Genomic DNA, 22,771 nt, shown 5'->3' on the forward strand with positions numbered 1-22,771 from the left:
ATATATTTATGAGAGACGCCGTAGTGGAGGACTCCAGAAATAGTGACCATCCGGGGATCGTTAACGTGCACCCAATTATAAGCACACGGGCTTACAGCATTTTCGCCTTCATCGAAAATGCATGCGCCACCGGGGAACGAAAAGCCGCAGGGGCCAAAAATCCACCTGCTTCAATCGACCTCCATCAAAAAAATGTTTCTACAGTTTTTCATGGCTGATTCGGTGGCTTTCATCAAGCTTTCTGCAGTGATGGCCCAAAACTCCCCACAAAGAATCGGCGCGTTTCAGGAATTTCTAGCCGCAACCTGAACAAAAAAAAAATACCAATTCCACCCTCGCTTTCTCTTTGAAATCCTGCAGGCAGACAGCTGTCTGGCACTGCGACAAAAGAAGTAATCGTGTGAGCTCTGGAAAATGGCACCTATAAGATAAAAAATTAACAAGTAACGTGACAGAGTACGTTACAAAACATTGTAACGTAAATACGTCACCCATTACAGTTCTAAAATAATAATGAGTATTTTACTAAGTTGCCGTCAAAAGTAACGCGTTACTGGTAACAGCGTTGAACATGCAGCGCGTTACCACCAACACAGCTTAGGAGCTAGCATTCTTTTGAAAATGGTGGCTTTACATTTCAGTACTATACAAATCGCTGTTTTTTCATATCACTCTTAAATTTATTTTTGATGAGGTTATAAAATTCGTTATTCGCTTACCACTGCACGTTTTCAAGTGTGCAATCGACAGTTTACGAACTAAGGAAGTTCTGCGCAGAGACGGCGAGGAGACAATTTTGTTGCGCGTCAAATTGCACACAGTTACTGTTCCCTTTTTGCTTTCTTGAAATTATTGCCTTTCCCTTCATGTTTATTTCAAGGCTGCAAAGCAGAAATTTCGGATTGGTAAAGTGCTAAATACTCTATTGGAATGTTCACCCTTCCCACAAATGTTTGAATGTTTCAACGTGCTATTTGTACTCTGTTCATGTTTATTTTCTGCTAGCCGTTTTTTTTTCTCACAGAGTACCATTCTTATTCTGGCCGCGCTAGTAGATCTGGCTGTCGCTAAAGGAGTGGTCAGCGGCTCTGGCCTCGGCTATACGGTTGCGCCTGCACTGTACGGACTGGGGCGCGCGGGCGTGGGCAGTAGCGTTTCGCTTCTTAGTGGGGAGCTGCTAGAGTAGAAAAATTGGTGGCTGGCCCAGTTTTCCTTGGCCAAACAGTACACTATGTCACAAAGATTCGTAACGGTGGAGCACTCCTAGCGCACAGTGAACTGGGAGGGGTAAGTGGTGTGGTAGGCAACGGCGGAGCCGGCTACGGCAAATATTTCTTCAAAGGCTAGACAGAAGACTTCCGAAGGCACAGTCGTTTTCTTAAGACAGCAGGTAAGTTAGCCCTTCTAAGTAATGTGGGACAATTACGTGAGACTAACTCGCAAAAAGTGTGGAAAGTGGGTCGCAATATATATAATCGGGGCTCATATTTCGAAAACTTCACTTGGTTGTGCGCATCGCACTGTTTTTCATTGGCTGCATTTCGACGCCTACATATAACAATAGTGAAAGGCATGATAACAGAAGTATCGCAACTTCAACGTCTAAATATCGACAGGTCATTCAGTTGCCTCTAATTCTTGGCTTACAGCTCTAAATTGAGTGACTGCGGTTACCACATACTGCACTGTTGTCAATCAATTGAGATACGTGATAAGGTTACATATTTATACTTACAAAGTGCTCAATTTACTGAATAGGAAAGAATCAAGAAAGGAAATGGAACTGCTTAAAGCAGAAAAGTTGACAAGGATTTTTTTTTTGCCTTGCAAAAGGCAATAGATCGGCGAGAGAAAAAGGGGAAGATAAAAAAAGTCACATTTTCTCCAAAAGGGTGAAGCCATGAGTGCGATAGCAACATGCTAGATTGTTTACGAAGCAAGGCTAGCATTTTTAGATGATATATTAATAGCGGTAAACATGCGCTTGCTAAGTAACCAAGTTTCCTGCAGCGCGGCCACAGTAGATTACCACAACAATGCCCGTGCGTACTGACGGCATTGATATACGAAGTGAGGCTGGCAGTCCACTATATTAAATCTGATGTCACGTAAGTCTACAAAACGCTGGTGCAAGAGAACATGACCACTGCAGGTGGACTTTTGTAACCGTCTTTTTTTTTTCATTTTGAGAGTGCAGCTCGTAAAATCTCCCCCCTGCTGTGGTGGCCGCGATCGGTATCTCTAGCCGTGCTATCGTTGCCGCGATAGTACGGCTAGAGATACTGTATATGCTACCTTGAGGTAACAGAGTTGTGCATACCTTTTCCTTTCGCCATTGGCGCCACTATTCGGCGAGCGCTGTCACGTGGTGCAAAGTGACGTCAAGTGTTTAAATTGACGCGGCAAAGCCAACTTTACGTGAACGAAGGTGCGGCACCCGGGAGTTCACTGCCCGCACCGGCTTCAGTCTCATCGTGACCACCATAAGGGGCTTTTAGCTTGTACGTATGCGGCATGCGTTACCATTTTCCGGATAGATAAAAACTGCTCATAAGGGGGTCTTTACAGAACGTATACCTTTACGTAACGTAAACTACCAGCCGGGTAGGCTTTACGTTTGCGGAGCTGTTTCACAAATCCATCTTCGTTCGTAGAAACTCGCAATATCTGCATTGCGCAGACTCCAAACATCGGGTCAAAATAAGCTGAGGTGTGAGCGCCAATACTGATTACGTCAATTGAGCTGGATTACCAGAGCTAAAATGGCCAGAACATCGAAGCCACAAACGTGTGAGGCCCCTCCCCCCAACAAACTGGGTAGGTGGTGCCATCAACCGGGGCCAAAATGAACCAGGCAATCACAATATCGTTATTGCAGAAACATTGTGCATCGGACGTCTGGTGTAAAAACCACGCTGTGGTGTTATTACGAATTAGTTACTTTTTGAAATCATTTTCATCTCGTTTAAGTAATTGTTGAGTTTAACGTCCCAAAACCATCATATCATTATGAGAAACGCCATAGTGGAGGGCTCCAAAAAATTCCACCACCTGGTGTTCTTTACCATGCACCTAAATTTAACTACACGGGCCTTAATATTTTTGCTACCTATAGCAATATACCACCTCACTGCAACAGTGTAATCTTGCTCAGCGCGTGCGCATGTCTGCCGCACGCCGCCCACGTCGGAATATCACTCCGTATTTTTCTCCTGCGCACGCGACAAGTGGCTTCGCTACACATCTGTTGAACCTAATGGCGGACCTATGCGCAACTCTGCTCCCGTAGGGAGCATATACCGTAACTCTAAGCGCGGCAACCGTACATATATATATATATATATATATATATATATATATATATATATATATATATATATATATATATATATATATATATATATATACATATACATATATATGTGTGTGTGTGTGTGTGTGTGTGTGTGTGTGTGTGCGCGCGTGTGTGTGTGTGTGTGTGTGTGAGTGTGTGTGTGTGTGTGTGTGAATGATGGCGGCGGCTGCGATGATTACAAAAACCAGCCGAGATTGCTAATATAATAGCTATCGCAATAAAGGGATAACCGCCACTGAAATACGCGCATGTAAGTCTGTCGTCTTCAAGATACACCGAAGTGACTTGAACAAAAATTGTGGGCCGATCATATGTGCCTAACTACCATGCATCATGCAATGCACCTCTTCTGGCTGTTCCTACATTCTCTAGTTAGGCAAACTCAAGACCATTGATTTATTCCCATCAGACAAGCGAGCGATTGTGGAGACGTCATTCCAGTCATTACCCCCCTTTCCACCAACAGAGTGTCGTAAGCAACCACAGGTTTATGCAATATGTCGTGATGGTGCACATGACAAAATTGGCGAGCGCAGTTTATGAATATATTCTTATAAATCTGTTCGTACACAAAATTAGCGCAGCCTGGGCTATCTCGCTTACGGCTGGGCCACAGCAGTCATAGCAACAATGTAAAAGTGAAGATATGTAATAAACCTGCAAGGAAGGTGCCAAAATATTATGTACTCCTTTGATATAATCACCTACACCTGTAAGATTAGCATGTAAGATTTGCATGTACAAGTGGTGTGTTCACATGATACCGCACAAACAAAGGCAAGCTACGTTGAATATGGGATCATGGAGAGTCGTCTTGTCATGCCCTGTATAGCGAAGTTATGAGGGAGCTGTATGGTGTCACGCGGTACTATTTCTCCTCTTTCATTGTGCCATATTCACCTGTCCGATAAACTTAATCTGTTTTTCTTCTTACCTACAGGGTCCAACGACGGAAGAGCTTTTATGTGGCCACTTACCACATCTTTGTGGCATTGATTTCTCTGTTCCTTTGAAGCCTTTTTGTTCTGGTTATTTACTACAAGCACTGCAAATTATGTGTTGCATCATTGTTTATTCGCTAGGTTTCTATACTATGGAGCGATCTGTTCACATAGCTATCCAGATGAGCTCACTGACGAAAAAAAGTTCGGCAGATCCCACGTGCCATGGGCATAGACGTCGTGCGAAGCTAATGCGAAAAGAATATAAGGAAATAAAAAAAAACTTTATAGATGTTGTTCGGGGGCGTACAATAGTACGTAGTGGGCCGCTCCCAGGGAAAGAAAGCTAGGCCTAGCGTCTACGCGAAGAGGAACAAGAATATTTGGAAGTATGACACAGCTTATGAGTAAATTACATAACTCATGTAAGGAAGATCAAGATGGCTACACAAGAAAGAAAACCGGTACTGATGGTGTATGCGCGACAACTGGTTCGGCCAGTTGCAATAGGTGTGTTGACGCATGTGCTTGTGTGTGTGCTGTTTGTGCTTCATTTCGTGAGCTGAACTAAGCAATATACCAGCAAACAATACGAAAAATGCATGTGGCCGTCGGCTAGTCGTTCTTTTAGCACATAAATAAACGTCAAAAAATTTATCACCATATGATTTATCCTGCTTGTTGGCCCTGCTCAAATATTTTTGCAACACTTTTGTATAACGACTCCTTTAACCCCATATGACCATCGAATGCAGACCCAAGGTAGCGCGTCCAATCCAGGTGGAGGCAGCCGCAAGCCGCATATTTTGTGGAGGTTACATTGCATGAAGCCCGTGTACTTAAATTTAGGTGCACGTTAAAGAATCTTTTCAAACAATATATATATATATATATATATATATATATATATATATATATATATATATATATATATATATATATATGTATATATATATATATATATATATATATATATATATATATATAAATATATATATATATATATATATATATATATATATATATATATGTGTGTGTATGTATGCATATGGCTCCAGTTGCTGTTTTTAGTATATTGGTAGGACAGGCGGCACTACTTTCATATTGTGCATCGACGTACGTTTTCTTGACGGGGCGCCTTCCAATATATATATATATATATATATATATATATATATATATATATATATATATATATATGTGTGTGTGTGTGTGTGTGTGTGTGTGTGCGTGTGTGTGTGTGTAAGATATATGCTACTACACCTTCCCATTATCAAAATTTGCGCAGAACATTGCTTTGAAATGCGAAGCATTTCTTAGCAAACTTCAGCGACAATGAGCGCATCTATCTATCTATCTATCTATCTATCTATCTATCTATCAATCTATTTATCTATCTATCTATCTATCTATCTATCTATCTATTTATCTATCTATCTATCAAGCCCCTGACAACTTTTAGCTCTCCTGGCTGTTTCGATAATGGTATCTATATGAAACTTGCTAAGGCATAACATGACTCCATGTTGAGCATAAGTGACTAGTCATAACATGAAAATAATGAAATGTATGTCATGAATGTCATGATTTTACGTTATGTTCTTGCTGTTCTTGCGGTGGTTTCGTTCACTTGAAATTTTGCTAAACTGGTGTGGTATGACATGACTGCATCGCGAACATAAGTGATGGACTCTAATGTCAAAATCATGACGTGCATGTCTAATGTCAACATGACTACATGCCAGGCTCATGATGCACTCATTCCTGTTTAGCTAGCTTCGCATATACCATTGTTGATTATTTTTCACGTTCTGGGCTGGGACAAGGAAACGAGAAAGAAGAAAAGCGTGAGCGGGGGACGCGGGGACGCTCAAGTGACAGCAGAGCGCTTCCGAACGCAGTTAAATAAACAAGTATTTTTTTGCCTTATACCTTAAGGACGGAGTTGAGTCTGATCGCAGTGTCTGGAACGCCGTCGTCTTATTATTGGTGCCGAAGAACTGGAATTGAAAACCAGGACCCTACGAATGGCTACCAGTCAACTGCAGTGGCATGGAGCGACTGAACTCGAAGCGGACGTCGCGACGAGCACAGAACACGAGGATTATAAACCAGGCAAGTGAGCTCCTCGCTAACGACTCTGCCTCCTATGACCAGCTCAACTTCATATATGAGAGGCTGAAGGCTAATAACGAATAGCTTAAAAACCTGAACAACGAAATTCAGCCGCATATACCTGACGAGGAGTTCGAAGTCGAGTACAACGCTGTCTTACAATACGAGGACAGTGCTACGCGCATTCTCGCAGAGATTCTCAGCAAGAAAGATCGCATGCTAAGGACATCGACCGGAACTCAAGAAACAGTTGCCCAGACAGTCGCAGCACCATCAGACGGAACTGGAGTTAAATTGCCTAAACTCACAATAGCTCCTTTTTTTGGAGACCTGTGCAAGTGGACCAAATTTTGGGAACAATTTTACCAAATTGTTCATAGTAACAATCGCATCACTGCCACAGAGAAGTTTCATTACCTGCGACTGTATCTTAAAGCAGGCGCTGCATCAGTAATTGCGGGCCTTTCGACGACAGAAAGTTACTACAGTGACGCCATAAAAATGCTACATAAGCGATTTGGGGACAAGACGCGCCTGGAGCAAGAATATTTTGCCAAGCTACGGATGTTAAGCCCTGTCCGTTCATCGAGTGACACCAAAGCGCTACGCAGCTTGTACGACCAAGTTCTCGTGAATATCCGAGGCTTACAGACTTTGGGTGAACACAAGTCGTCATTTTTGTCAATGCTCTGCGACATCCTACTGCGTGCTCTTCCATGGGATATAGTCGTGCAGTATCATCGATCATGTGCCGTCCAGTTGGCATATGACTCGAGAGCTGAAGCTACACCCGTGGTACTGGACCGTGTGCTCAACTTCCTGTGTATCGAGCTGGACAGCCTGGAGAAGAGTGATTTTAAGGATGCCAAAGGACGAGAACATGGAACACTCCCCGTGGCCAGTCAGTCGACGTACTCTCGGCGTGGGAAACCGACGTCATCTGTGCTTCACAGCAACTCGGTACGAGAAAAAAAGGACTACTGCGTATTCTGCTCGTCCAGCCATCACGGTTCGGAAGCCTGCACAGCTGACTTGTCACTGACGCAGAAGAAGGAACTGCTTTCCAACGACAAAAGGTGTTTCCGCTGCACCACCAAAGAACATCGGGCACGGGACTGCAAAAAGAGGATTTCCTGCTCCAGATGCCAAGCTAAACACGCTAGAAGCATGTGCGATCCCGATAGGTGTTCGCGGAAGTCAGACTATGCTAACAAGAACTACGAAAAAACTACGACAGTCTGCGCATCACTTGGAAGAAGACCCGTCAAGGAAGGCTCTATCACTTGCGTTTTTCTTCAGACGTTCAGAGCATGGGCCATGAATGATGACACCTGCCGCTACATACGAGGCGTTTTTGACGGTGGCAGTCAGAGGACTTTCATAACTGAAGATATGTCCAAGCACCTCAAGCTGAAAAGCGTGGGAGCAATTCGAATAGCCTTCAATACTTTCGCAAATACATCGGACCAAGAGGCTAAGAGGCGTCGCATAGTAGAACTACGACTGCGAAGCCAGTTTTCCGACGCGGAAATAGTCTTAACTGCAATAGAGATCCCAAGCATCTGCCAAGACATCGCAGAGACTGCAATGGACGTAGCCTCCGTTGCGTCTTTCAAGAAGCTGGGAAACGATGTTGCCGATGAGCTCCAACATCTATCTATCATAACTAAGAGTGGCATCAGCGTACTTATCGGGTCCGACAAGATGTGGAAAGTGTTCACCGTCGAAGTTTCACGGTGCGAAGGCAACGAATCATTGATCGCACTGAACTCCAAGCTTGGATGGACCTTCCAGGAAAGCACATCGCACTTAGTGTCCCGACCAACTGCTTCACAAATGATGGTGTGCGTGCTAAAAGCCCAAGCTACCGATTCCGATGAGATTTTGCGCTCCTTTTGGGAACTTGAAAACATAGGAATTACGGACACGATAAACAAGCCACCTGAAATGAGCAACAATGAGGCATTTTGAGCAAACGATTAGCTTTATAAACGGAAGATATGAAGTGACCCTCCCTTGGAAGGATAACTTCGAGCTTGCAAGCAACAGGCAAGTAGCCGTTACTCGACTGGACAAGCTTGTCAACCGTCTCGACTCCAGGAAAGGACTGCTCAAGGAAGTCATGCGTGAACAAGCACTGACGACGAAAATGAGAGTGGTGTTTGACGCTTCGTCACATGCCAAAGGATGCAAGTCCCTTAATGACTGCCTTGAAAAGGGTGACAACTTATACCAAGACCTCGTGCAAATTCTGCTACGCTTTAGAACGCACCCGGTGGCAGTTATCGCGGACATAGAAAAGGCATTCCTTCAGATTGCGATTCGGGAGGACGACAGAGACGCTTTCCGCTTTCTCTGGTTTGCAGAAGGAGATTTATCCAAGGGCAAGCTGCAAGAGTGGAGGATGACACGAGTGCCTTTTGGAGCTACATGTAGCCCATTTTTGCTCACAGCAACTATTCTCTACCACGTGAAAAGAGCACCGGCTGTCATGGCACAAACAGCGCAAACTCTTGCCGAGTCGTTTTACGTGGATTACTTAGTCACTGGTGCCGACACAGAAGAGGAAGCCGCTAAACTATGCCGAGAAGCGCGCACAATAATGAAATCGGCCGGCATGACATTGAGAAAATGGACTACAAGTTCAGCAAATTTTATGCGCACGCTTGAAAATCAAGTGGAATCTACTAGTAATGAGATGGTCGTTTTTCACAAAACGTCGGTCAAGGTCCTGGGTTTGGTTTGGAATCCTGCAAAGGATGAATTCAACTTTTCGGTTGAAAATCTACTCCTGTTCTTGACAGCACAGACGAATACAACACGACTTGTCTTGCAGTCAGCATCAAGAATATTTGACCCGTTGGGACTTGTAGGACCATATACTATTGCCATACGAATATTGTTTCAAAGACTGTGTATACGAGGAATTGGCTGGGAGGAAGTACTACCCAATGACCTGCAAAAAGAATGGAATGATTGGGTCCTCCAGCTGCCGCAATTGCAAGGCGTCGTCGTTCCTCGCTATCTGGGTGGCGGAGCAAGGAAGCCCAATGTCCTTCAAGTACATGTTTTCTGCGATGCCAGTCCAGCGGCATACGGAACAGCAATATACGTCGTATCAAGTCCTGAGGAGCCGATACTGTTGATTGCGAAATACCGTGTAGCACCCATTAAGGAGACAACGCTGCCGCGATTAGAGCTTCTGGCTGCCTTAATCGGCTCAAGAATGCTGGCATACGTGAAAAGCTCTTTGAGGAATGTTCAAGTTGACTACACGATGCAGACAGATTCCGCCATTGTGTTGTCATGGATGAAAGGTGACGTCAAAAAGTGGAAACAGTTCGTAGTCAACAGAGTCAATAAAATTAGGTGCCCTACAGATCTATCAAAGTAGAGATACTGTCCTGGAACGGACAACCCGGCTGACCTACTCACACGTGGCGCGACGCTTGAAAGACTGCTGTGCAGCTCAAAATGTTGGCATGGTCCCGAGTGGCTAACTAAACCGATGTCTGAATGGCCCCTACAGTTCAGTGAACTAGACATAGCGGAAGCCACCCAAGGTGAAGTTACAACAGTCCACGTCGCACTAATGACATGCTTCTCAGTTCTGATAATTGATATTCAACGGTACAGCAGGCTTCAGCACCTATTCAGAGTCACTGCGTGTATTTTCAGATTTACTGACCGATGCAGAAAAAGAAGTAATCATACAGGACATCTCGTGGCAACAGAAATCCTGAACGCTGAACAGTATTGCATAAGATGTACAGAAGACCAAGGCTTTCTTGAAGAACTCACCACTTTGACCAACGTCCAACCAATCGAGTCTACATCTCGAATCGCTGAACTACGCCCTTACATAGACAAAAATGGAATTCTTCGGGTTGGAGGCCGTTTATTCCTCATGCATTCCACACAAGATGTCAAGCACCCAATCATAGTGCCGTCAAGCCAACACTTTTCGGCACTTTTGGAAAACAGAGCCCATCTTCAAGTCCTACATGGAGGAGTTAGAGATACACTTACGTAGCTTCGGGAACGCTACTGGATTTGTCGAGCTCGCTCTTTGGTAAAAAGAGTGCTGCATGGCTGCAATATATGCAAGCGTTTCAGTGCGGGCCCAGGAAGTGCTGAGACTGCTCCGTTAATAAGTCATCGAGTGTCACCAACGAACCCGTTCGAAGTTGTAGGAGTCGACTTCGCGGGCCCTCTGTATGCACGCACGGAGAAAGGGGAAACGAAGTGCTACGTTGCACTTTTTACGTGCACCGTATCTAGAGCCGTGCATCTCGAGCTTGTCTCGGAAATGACATCCGAGGCTTTCTTGCTGTGCCTACGACGATTTGCAGCTCGGAGAGGATTACCTAGGGTGATCTATTTTGACAACGCACGAAGCTTTCACAAGACATCGGCAGACATAAAGCGGCTACACCGAATGTTCTCTGAAGAGGACGTCGCTGGTCACCTCAGCACCAACGGCATTTCGCGGAAGTTTATAGCACCAAATGCTCCTTGGTGGGGTGGATGGTGGGAGCGCCTTGTACGATCAGTGAAGCTTCCGCTGCGAAAAATTATCGGCAAAGCTCGTCTGAACTACGAAGAAATATCGACAGTGCTGGCGGAGGTCGAAGCAGTCGTAAACTCTAGGCCTCTGACTTTCATTGAGACAGATGCAGGAGAACCTTGCACTTTGACGCCAGCCGAACTTCTCCTTGGACGAAGGTTGACTTCCATACCGTACGCGACCGCTGACGAAGTCAACAGTAATTCCAAACGATCAGACGCCATACGCAGACACCACTACAGGAAGCTGCTGGTTGAAAGTTTTTGGAAGCGTTGGCAAAAAGAATACCTGTTGCAATTACGATCTGTACACTTTGCCGACACGAAATCAAATACAGCATTGAAGCAAGGGGACATCATTCTCGTGCATGCGGACAACACGCCACGCCAGCTATGGAAGCTTGCAAGGGTCACGGAAGTGTACCGCAGTGCAGACGCTCTCATTCGTTCTTGCAAGATCAAGTTGCAAGGCGGTCACCTTGCGATCAGGCCGATACAAAGACTGTACCCACTTGAACTATGTGTTTAACTTTGCGCGGCCGAGAATGTTGATTATTTTTCACGTTCTGGGCTGGGACAAGGAAACGAGAAAGAAGAAGAGTGCGAGCGGGGGACGCGGGGACGCTCAAGTGACAGCAGAGCGCTTCCGAACGCAGCTAAATAAACAAGTATTTTTTTGCCTTATACCTTAAAGACGGAGTTGAGCCTGATCGCAGTGTCTGGAACGCCATCGTCTTACTACCATGACGCGAACGGACGACGAACGTAAATGACACGTCCTAACACAATAAGCATGACATGCCTGTAGTACACGCGTGTCATGTAATAACATGGATACATGCCACGGTCATGATGCGCTCGCGGTCGTTTCGCTAGCTTCACATATACCAATTTTGGTGTTACGTGACGTGAATTAATGACAAAGGTATATGACTGGCGCAAACATGATACACATGACATGCGTATTATGTAAGAACATGACAACATACTAGGCTCATGTTGCACTCACGGCCGTTTCACTAGCTTCACATATACCAAATTCAGTATTACGTGGTGTGAATGGGTGACGAAGATAAATTACATGACCAAACAAGATAATCATGATATGCGTGTCATGTAAGACATAAATTCATGCTACAGTCATGATGCACTCGCGGTCGTTTCGCTAGGTTCACATATACCAAATTTGATATTATGTGACGCAAACGCACGACCAAGGTGATTGACACGTCCAAACATAATAATCTTGACAGATAAGTCATGTACGGCATTAATGACGTTCATCTCGTAATGTTGTGCTGATTTTAAAGGGACACATCAGCCTTCCTCATTCGTGTTTTGGATATCATTGATTCCTACTGTACGTGGCATCTGCGAATTTTTTGCGAAACAGAAAGCAACGTAAGTGGTACTCGCACACTCATCACCCATTCACTTACTATAAAGGGCTTCGCTATTTTGTGCTTTCTCCTGCCACAATTTTAATCTTTTTGAATGCTGGCTCGCATCTCATGCATCAACGTAACTGAGCGGCCATGTTCCCTTTTCTCTCGTAATTAATGCAGCATGCTCCTGTACACGTTCATTCATGCTGCATCATTTGGCCCACCTATGATCGTCTGCACGTGAGTGGGTATCGTCAATTCTTGACGGCAGAGAGTGCGTTGAATGAATTGATGAGTATAAAGTTTAAGACATTGCCAGAGTGACGATCGCCAGTTTCATGTCTTCGTTAGGCCTTTATTTGCGAGTGACATTCATCTCCTTTAACAGTTGCTTTTAGATTCAGTGGCCGGACATATTCATAGTATCTGGCGTTGTCGTCTGCATTCCTAATACATATTTTAGCCGCTGTTTATTGCTCTGTGAGTCGTCAGCTTGCTGACCAAGGGATACGTAAGACCATGGAATATTTAGACAATTCATTCTTTCTTATCTACACGGAAATAAACATGGCATACGCTGATTAAGTGAGCAGAATTCTGACAAGCTTTATTTGATAATATTAGCAAATGCACAAGAACGCAAATGGCGCACAAAAAAGCCGCCCGAATCATCCCACGGGGGGAACTTAAGTCAGTGCTTCGCCGAGTGTTAGGGGGTATCGCGTCATTGTTGCGTCATCGGTTATGGTTTATAAATGCTTAACTTTACGTCGTCTTTACCATTCTTATTTATTCAATGAAGGAGGAGCCTTGCCTACAACGAGTGGTGGGACGCTGATGTTGGGTTGTGCCCCACTTCTGGTTCAAGGTACTGTTGCTTCCATCACATCTACTCCTGTCTGGCAAAGCGTCAACTCAATCGAAAACCTAGTAAAGACGCCTTGACTAAATACCTAACACGCGCTTCGCCGCCTGTATACACACCACCCGCGCTCGAAGGAGAGGAGTATACGGGGTAGCGGTCGCACCCCCACTGCGCTTGCTCGGCCGGCATGCTGAACGTATGGTGGTGTCTTGTCCTTTAATAGCTCCTGGAGCGACAGCTCTGCAGGTGTCTTCCTGCGCCGGCAAGATACCCGAGCATGTGCAGTGTGGGTGTGGGCATTGCTGGCGACGCCAAAGCGCGATATTTTGCGACTAAGGGATGCTCCGCATATGAAACCGCCCTTTTAGTTATGTTACAATAAGCAGAAAGAAGTTATGTGCATTAGAATGTAATTAGGAGGGCACTTGCAAGTTGGCCACTGAGATCAGCTTTACTATATTATGCCCACACACCATGTCATCGATCAGATTAATCAGATTAATCAGATTATGGAAGCTGTCACACCATGTGTGACAGCTTCCATAATCTGATTAATAGGCTGCTTTCAGCCGGCTTCAACTGCGAGATCATTGTGGCTTCGGCTATGCCATTAACAGGGTCTGTCTCAGCAGTTCTGGGAACATAATGGCGAAAGCTCACAATGTCTCATGCCGATGTCTATCCATTGATTGGGCCTTCCATCCGTGCCCACATATATCTGCCATCGTCATAATACAGACCCATAATTATGTCATTTGTTTCGTTTCGCGAACTTGAACGTCCGCGTAAATTTTGTTCGGTATTCTGACATCAGTGCTCAGCCAAATAAAATATTATTAGGAGTAACGACGAACCTTTCATTATTATTAAGTTTACTGCTTGTATTCACTGACGAACAGTACTTGCGGTTTAAGCGGAACTGATTCCACGCCAAGTGGTTCGAAGAAGCGCCCCAATATTGCGGATTCCCCCGATATAAAACGCTATACTGAACGCTAAATATATACATACACAAAAAAGTCATAGCATAGTCAGTCGAGTGGTCACAAGCTTTCGCCAAACACAGTTTGGAATTCGCAAAGTGCCCTTCAATATTTAAGTGGTAGTCGGCAACCTCACCTGGTAAGGCTGCACTTCAGACGGTGATGTTTGTATGGTATCAGCTTCAAAACAAGTGCGCTTTTGTTTGCCTGCTTCCAGTTGTTGACGACACGTAACAGTTTGCGCAAAGGTATCTATTTCACCGTATTTAAGACAAAAACTGAACCAGTTTTTGGATCATAATTAGCCTACCCATCTCAATAGAAGCCAATTGCGCTCTAGTCACGCCTCTCATTTTGTGCGAGACTAAATAATAAAGGGGGTGGAGCTACGCACTAAAAATGCTTCAAAACCTATGGTGACGACGCAATCAAACAAAGCCAGACTTTCAGTTCGCACAAAAGGTTTCGGAAAGGTTAACAGTCTGTCAAGGACCACGACATCTTGGGCCACACATCGAAATTACAAACGGACCATTCGGGGCAAAAAGTGAGTCAAGATTCAGACAAAGACTGGCTATTAAGGTATTTGTATCATTGCACAAAAGCATATTATTCCATAACAATCGTTCATGGTGTTTTCATGAAGGATCTTCAAACGACAAAAGTCTGAGCGTAAATGTTGCCAAAAGTCTGAACGGGTGAGAGGTAGAAGGAGCCTCGCCGCGCTGATTGTCTGCGAGTTGTTGACCAAAATTGGCATGGCAACGGATTCCCAGCTACCGTACACCCTCGGCCTGGTACCACCGAACTTTTTTTGTCAGAAATCATCAGAGCCGTGAGAAGAACTGAGCATGGCTCGTTGAAAATGGTAAAAGCATCTGCGACGACCTGGCAGAAAGATGTGCCCATTGTCGGCTGCCAGGGTGCCTTATATGATCAAGTGAAGCGTTGGCAACGCTGCATCAAATAGAGAGAAAAGTATTTTATTAAAAGAAATAAAAAGGCTGTAAACTGATGTTGAAAAAATCATTGATGAAATCAAGAATAGCTCAAAATTTCTGCATAGACTCAATTTCACCAAGTTTCCATATTGTGAATTACAGTACTGATAGGCATGGCCCCCAAGAATTTCTTTTTTTGTGAGTGTGCCACAAAAGCGGGCAGCTTATGCCCAAGGATCGGCTGGTACGCAGCATGATAAAGCGGCTACAGTAAAATGCATGCCCAAACGTTCAGGATATCCGCAGAGGAGTGGCTTACGAAATTCCGCTGATGCACATACAGACGATCATATGGGGGCTACAAAAGGCGCTGCGTGAATGCATGCGAAGGGGAGCATGCTGCGTCGATCACAAGAAAAGAAAAAGTGAAATTGCATTCTAATTGCATTTAATATAAAGAATGCGAGCCATTATTCAGAAAGATAAACATTCTAAGTCGTAGCAAGCACAGATCAGCGCGTGAGGGGTTAGAAGCTTTTTATATTGAGGCAATAGGTGATGACTGCGTAAGTGACGCTTATGTTCATTTGTATAGACCTTTTAACTGTTTAGAAACACAAATCCTGAATAGCTTCCGGTTTTGTGCGCCGACACACCGTATTGTAGCATTAGCGGAGAACCATTGCCTTATTTTCGTTTTCATTTTATTACCTTAACGACCCTTTAGGGGGTGTTGTATAATAGGTGGATGTAGAGAAATTATACCAAATGGTGCATACACAGGCTAATTGTGAGACAGGTAATGTGTTACACTTTGCTAGAATAAAGTCGGGCAGGTAATGGCGGAAATGCTTTGGGAAAGGTCGTTTCATTTATATGATGACCGTGAAAAGAAAGAGGCAGAAAATAACTTGATGTGGCTGTGCGAACGGGTGACTTGGAAGGCATTACCGGAGCGATGAGATATGCCGGCCAACCGAGTGATGAAGTCCGGATGACTACGTGAGCGGTAATAGAAATTGTTGAATATAGCTATAGGTGGAATTGGGACGACAAAGTGAAAGAGTTGATAGAGAAAATTTTCTTTCAATGATAACACACTGACATGGTGCGAGTATGATGAATGACTAAATCATACTGCAAGGTTCTGCAGTGTCTGAAATAAATTTATTAGATAAGCCTGAGGTGGGCTCCAAATGGCAGTGGCATACTCATACTTTAGGGTGATTAAGGATTGGTATAGGCTATAAGTTTTACGTCTTTGGGAGCATGACGTAAAAGACGATTAGATATCCGAATGATTTGTTAGCTCTCCTCATTTCAGCGGTTTTCAACGGTAACCCGCTCATTTCCAACAGCTTTTTTTTTCTTATCACTGACCAAACATTTCAAATGTACTTGCTTCTAAACTACACACAGCATTACACGAGTTAGTTCTTCACAGTCAATGCCTTTCTTTTACCTGAAAGCGGAAAAAGGGTTTTTGTTTATCCTAGTAAAACTTGAAAAACAAGCTTTCTGCTTGGGCGTTAGAGAGCGGAAATTACCGAACGAGAAGATGAATAGCATGGAAAGCAATCTTCTGTGCATCTTTAATCGATCAGGGGCTTCACGCATTCATGCTCTCTCTTTCCTCCCCACTGCCTTTTCTGCTTTTTTTTTGGGGGGGGGGGGGGGGGGACATGTTTATATTGCATATATATTCAGCGACCAAAAAAGCCTGTGGTCCGCTGCCGCTCCTACCGTCTACACTATTTTTTCGTCCTGTGTTCGTTGGACTGTATGCGTGACGATTCACATCATAGAACACAACAAAAGCGGGAGTGCTCAGACTAAGCTATTTTTTGTACATACACAGCCAAGCAAAACATTTTGAGAAATCAAGGTTAAAACAGCCACTGTTTTTCGCAGTGCAAGAATACAAACAAACACTAAATGCTAGAACGTTGGTTTTTTTATTGCCCTGTGAACTGATTAACCTATCATCACAATTTCTTAAGTTACGTCTAAACTAAAGCAACATTGAAAAAAATGGTGGTCATCTGGCGTATAAGGTCCGCCACGGGTTTTATGGTGATGTTCAGTGCATATCCCGCTTAGCAGCACTTTCTGCAACGGTGTAGTCGGCTACAATTTCGAATTCGGCAGTATACTTTCGTTCAAAAAGGCGAATGCACACAAACTTACCCCACATGAGCACGTATACTCCAGACTGATGTCATAAGCCAGACTAACGGCGGACCGCCTTGAGAGACAATTGCACAGTACATAACGCGATTATTTTGTAAGGCGTGGATGTTATCAGCTGTGGTAATTCGGTCTCCCGGGCGGGTACTTTTCACACGTTTTTAGTTCTATCCTACTATATTCATTATTGTATTTTCATCATTGATCAGCCTCAGTCTCGCAATCGGTGCGTTTGCTGTAACGGTACTCTATACTGAGAAACTTTGTTCGTTTTACAATATCACTCTGCATTTGCTATTGCAACAAGCGACCCAGCTTCTCAGGCAGATCAACTTAAGAGAAATAAATGTGGTATATAGACAACTCAGTGCCTTTACTGATTTATATTTGCTGTTAATTGCTCCAGAGTGGTGTAAGCGAGTTTTAGGGGTCATCGCAGGAAGTTTTTTCTTGGTTGCTGGTGTGTGCTAACACCACGGTCATTATTTTAAATGTTAAGGGAAGGTTTACTGCAATATATGTTGCCTATAAATATACAAGCCTCTGTATAGCTGTTCCAGACATCACTATCGCCTACAGTCTTCTTATTTCGGGTGAAATTGCTGGTTTCTTTACACTAAAACTGGACAGACTATGTGCGGCAGTATATCTCATCTTTCTTGATAACCTTTAAATGTAGTAGTTACTGATAAAACGTCAATACAAAAGTCAACGCTTGCTCAACCTTTTCGCAAGACACAACGACACTGAAAAACTTCTAGTTGTCATCGCTGGAATGTTAAAAGATGGAGCGCTATGCGCTATATTTCATTAAGTACTTTAAAGTATATACACAGCTTGGTGAGACTGGTGAGATGTGGTAAGGGTGGCAAGAAGTAGGACAGTGTCGTAGACTTACTGGTATTTGAAAAGAACATATTTATTGTACGTCCATGCGAATGCCTGAGGTGCCATAGCAAAGCTGTACCTCCTCTCACGTGAACGGGTCAGCCATAAATCTGCTTGTAAACAGATCTGTAACACGTACCGCGTGGAGACCTGGTGGAGCAGATTTGTGTTGCAAGCGCTGTGATCTAGCCTCATCGAATTCACCCCTCATTGAAACACACGCTTCCCAAAATCCAGACTCGGCCCCGATTCATTTAGTGCTGGTGTGATCAACGTAAAAGCACATGTGCAGCGCATAACGCGTATAGACAGAACTGGGTTCATCGTATCGAGTTACACAAAGGCGTTCACAGACTCGTGTGTCACTGTCGCTAAATATGCTCTGTCATTTCCATTATACCTCTATACCGAACATGCTTTCGTACGTTTTATAAAATCATTTGATAACCTTTATATATATATATATATATATATATATATATATATATATATATATATATATATATATATATATATATATATATATATATATATATAATTTGATTACCAACGTCATTTCTAATTTTCAGGATTTATAACCCTTAGTGATCACAAGAAAAAAATTGAAAGTATCTCATGTTATACATAACACCTCACTTTACATCTCACTCTAGGGTGTCGGAAAATGTTACTTGTTTTGTAACGTAACAATGGTTTTGTCTATTTTTTTGAATGTGTTTATTTACAGAATGGGAACAAATTGCGTTGACCACGTATATTCCAAGAAATGTTTGAAGTTGGCGGCACTTTGATGATTTTCAATCTCTGCACTGCGAGGCTGCACTGGAGAAGAGAAAAAAACAGGCCATATATCAGTATTCATTTCACTGATGCTGTGATATGCGCAAGACAAACCACATGATTACTTTATGTTGAGTAATATTACGAGGCGTGAAAAGATCAGATCACAAACAAAAGTTTGCCTCTATGAAAGGCGTAGTAGCGATAATTTATGGTTCAGTTCTTTACTTTTACTCTCCTTGGGAACTCCTAAAGTTTACTGAACAAGTTTATGTCTTTTTCAATAGAGTGAAAATACTAAGGGTCATTGTGAATTTCAATTGCGAGTTGTCGAACGATAACATTCTGCGTCAATTACGGCCACAATGAGTGGAACCCCATTATCTAACGGAAATTTATAAATACAGTATATTATTATGTATCATGCTCTTACTGGTATGGTCAATAGTATGCAACACCGTTCTTATAGCGTTTGAATTCTGCTACCAAGCAAACCCTAAACAAAAATAACTATTGAACTGGACATCGTAATAACACTTACCAAGTCCTCTTGGTTGACCATAAGCGCCACTCATTGCCATCTTTAGTACCAGCCTTTCAGGCCATATCCGCCACCGTAGCCTCCTCCTCCATAGCCACCTCCGTAGCCACCTCCGTAGCCACCTCCGTAGGATCCACCGTAGCCTCCACCAAAGCCTCCACCGAGTCCACCTCCTAATCCTCCGTTGAAGCCACCACTGAAGCCTCCTCCTGTGCCGCCAATACCACTGTGGGCCACGAGTGAGCCTCCTCCGTGAATTTTATTCACGTGGTGCACAGTTTTCACCAGGAAGGCCGGCCCAGCTACCACTTTGCCACCGCCGGCGCCACCACTTTTAAGAAGCACCACGCTGCTGCCGACTCCAACTCCTCCACCACCTCCGCCGTATCCACCACCAAATCCTCCACCGAACCCACCTCCGTATCCACCCCCGTATCCACCGTAACCACCTCCAAGGAAGCCAGCCAGTACTCCGTTCAATGTCATCAGAACGACCACGAAGACAACGGAGATGCACTGAAAATTGGTAAAATTACCACACGTCAGTGGTGATTACGATGACGGTGATGGTGATGGTGATGATAGTATTTTGGCATTTTTATGTAAATTTACCAGATGAGTTGTGATACGCCAACTTGTGATGCGTAAATATAGGGAACAAACAGTCACTCCGAGCTGTGTCAAATGTATATTATGAAAATGCTTACTGAAGTGTTCAGTAAGAAAGGAGACTCGCACTTAGGTGTTAATAAACCAATACAGGAGAATGTCGAGAACACTGACGTCTTACCAAAGCTGTTGAACGCAACAGACTAAAAACAGGTGCTATAATAGCGTACATGTGGAAAGAAGCATCAAAACTGGAAATTGAGCTGCTACATATGCCATGTATTTGCATTCTGTCTATATTTTTTCTCAATACAGCCGTCATACTTTAAATTACAAAAGAAGAAAATTGACGAGACTACGGGCAACTGCACTGCGGAACAACGAAGAGGTTGCCAATGTGTAACACTGGCTCTTTATCACTTGAAAACATTTTAGTCCGCCAAAAAGCCTCTTATTTACCGGTACCGCTGCCAAAAGTTTTAGGGGTGAAACTCCTTAAGACATGGGTCGTACGTCTCCTGTATGTAGTAGCCACCTCTCGTTTTAGTCCTTGGAATGTGCGCTGGATGACGGAACGTGTATATGATGATTATATGATGTAAAGATGCGAGATGGTGGTACTTGAAGTGTTCACTAGAGGGACGGACAGCCGACCAGACAGACAGACAGACAGACAGACAGACAGACAGACAGACGGACGGATGGATGGACGGACGGACGGACGGACGGACGGACGGACGGATGGACAGATGGATGGATGGATGGATAGACGCGGCCAGCGGATGATTCAGGGTTTACCGATAAAACCCTTCGAAGCTTCGGCTCACTCATCATAAATTATTCCGGGGATATGCTGTAATTTTTTTCTGGTAGGGGGAGTCAACCATACCTTATGCATGTTCGAGCATGAATTTGTACGTGTGTGCGTCTATAGGCACACGAAATAAAAATTGTTTTTTTTTGGTAAGGGGGTTGAACTCACTGACTCTCATCTCTCTCGGGCTACGCCAGTGTTACTGACATGTGAACTACTTCATTGTTATCGCTAATATTTTATGTATGTTTGTTTTGTGATTAGATTTTCTTTCATTTTGTTTTGATAACGTTTCCACTCCTATGGACACGAAAAATAAATGTAAATAAACGAAGAGAAACCAGCCTGTGAAGTCCTGAAGAAAACGTTGATTTTCACATCAGCTTATTTTCTCGAAACAGTGCATTTCTTAGCACCAAAATGGCTGGTTGAGCGGGATTGTAGATGTTTTCGGAGACAAATCAACAGTGCTGACTCTAACAGAAGGTCAAAGTAGAGAAGTGATGAAACATGTCTTCTCGCTGTCCCTAGTTGCTAGCGGTATTACCTTTCCACTAAAAAGCGCATCTCTTCGTATGATCCCAAATCACCACATGCCTAAGATAGTTTGGTTGTGGGGGGATGGAATCAGATTTATCTAACGCGCGCTGCCATGCGTGCCAGGTGCAGTAAAAATAATTGCTCTGCGATTCCATAGTTACATCTTGTTTAACGGTGAAATCCGTTGCTTCAAGGAGAATTAAGAAAAGTATATTTTTGAATAAGAGCTATCGAAAGGACTGCTGAAAGTCTCTGGACTCATATACTTCTGCTCACAAAGCTCAATGTATCATCTCAATAGACTGTCCGTGGAGCCTCCCTACAAAGAGTTTCTGCAGGGAGAAATACAGCAGCTTATATCACAAGAGTTTTTTTTATCATACGGTAGAATATTCGCTAAAAATGCCAGACAATGCTGCTTTCAACTTACGGATAGCTTAGTTCCTGTACTTTAGACTAACTTCAAGTTGAAATTGTTTTTTTGTTGTTAGATTTATCAAAATGCAAATGACCCCCAAAATTAATTCGAAACTGTAGCCATGGGGCGTATTTTGAGGAATTACTCACATGACTTGCACTTTCACATTTGGCTTCTCATCCCCTGCATGCTTACTGTACTTTCAGATAGCACGACACCTAAGTCAGTGTGCAAAACTCACCAGAGTCTTCATCGTTGATCTTCAGTAGATGCTGGCGGAGTGCCTTGCTCGAAGCTAGGTGCTGAACCCTTATATAGTCTTTGCCGATGCTCGTTTACATATGGCCATTCAGTGAGTTATATTGGTCAATACGCCATCGTCCATTTAAAAAGCTTCCCCTTTTCCGCCCCAGCTGCTGGAATCGTCTTCCATAATAATATGGATTCTTCTGAATAGAGAAAACAGTTCCGACCATTTCCCTTTTCCGTAAGTGTTTGGAGCGCAAGTACCCCGTCAATGTTATTTTCACTTGTACTTGCAGCAGTTTATATGCATTTATGCAAATATAAAACTAACAGTGACATATTGAGCGCACGCAAAACATTTAGGCTGCGCACTCTCACACCAAAAAGAACGCAAATAGAGCACCTTCTTCTGTTCGGTGCGTGAGCTCTTGCTTAAGCAGGGCTCCCGTGAAGGTGGCTGTGCAGATCATGTGGTTATCACGCCAGTATCAAAAATAGGGGCACGCCGTTCCCCCTTCCCTTTATTTTAATGGGCTTAAGACCCTGCACTTCGATTTCAAATGCAGCGTGCCGATTCTTGATTTAGATCAGCCATGA

The 22,771-nt window shown here is 43.7% G+C and overlaps 1 protein-coding gene across 1 annotated transcript; it reads right to left on the reverse strand.

The window, feature by feature from the left end:
- Window positions 1-18,779: 18,779 nt before the first annotated feature.
- Window positions 18,780-22,266, reverse strand: LOC119187659 (uncharacterized). The gene is made up of 3 exons (XM_037435743.2): window positions 22,170-22,266; window positions 19,548-20,063; window positions 18,780-19,048 (listed from the first exon to the last, which is right to left on the reverse strand). Exons 1-2 carry the CDS (start codon window positions 22,179-22,181, stop codon window positions 19,590-19,592), a joined length of 486 nt encoding a protein of 161 aa, XP_037291640.2. The 5' UTR covers window positions 22,182-22,266; the 3' UTR covers window positions 18,780-19,048; window positions 19,548-19,589.
- Window positions 22,267-22,771: the final 505 nt, after the last annotated feature.

The sequence above is a fragment of the Rhipicephalus microplus genome, chromosome X, assembly GCF_043290135.1.
Source record: "Rhipicephalus microplus isolate Deutch F79 chromosome X, USDA_Rmic, whole genome shotgun sequence".
In the NCBI taxonomy this organism is placed as follows: domain Eukaryota; kingdom Metazoa; phylum Arthropoda; class Arachnida; order Ixodida; family Ixodidae; genus Rhipicephalus; species Rhipicephalus microplus.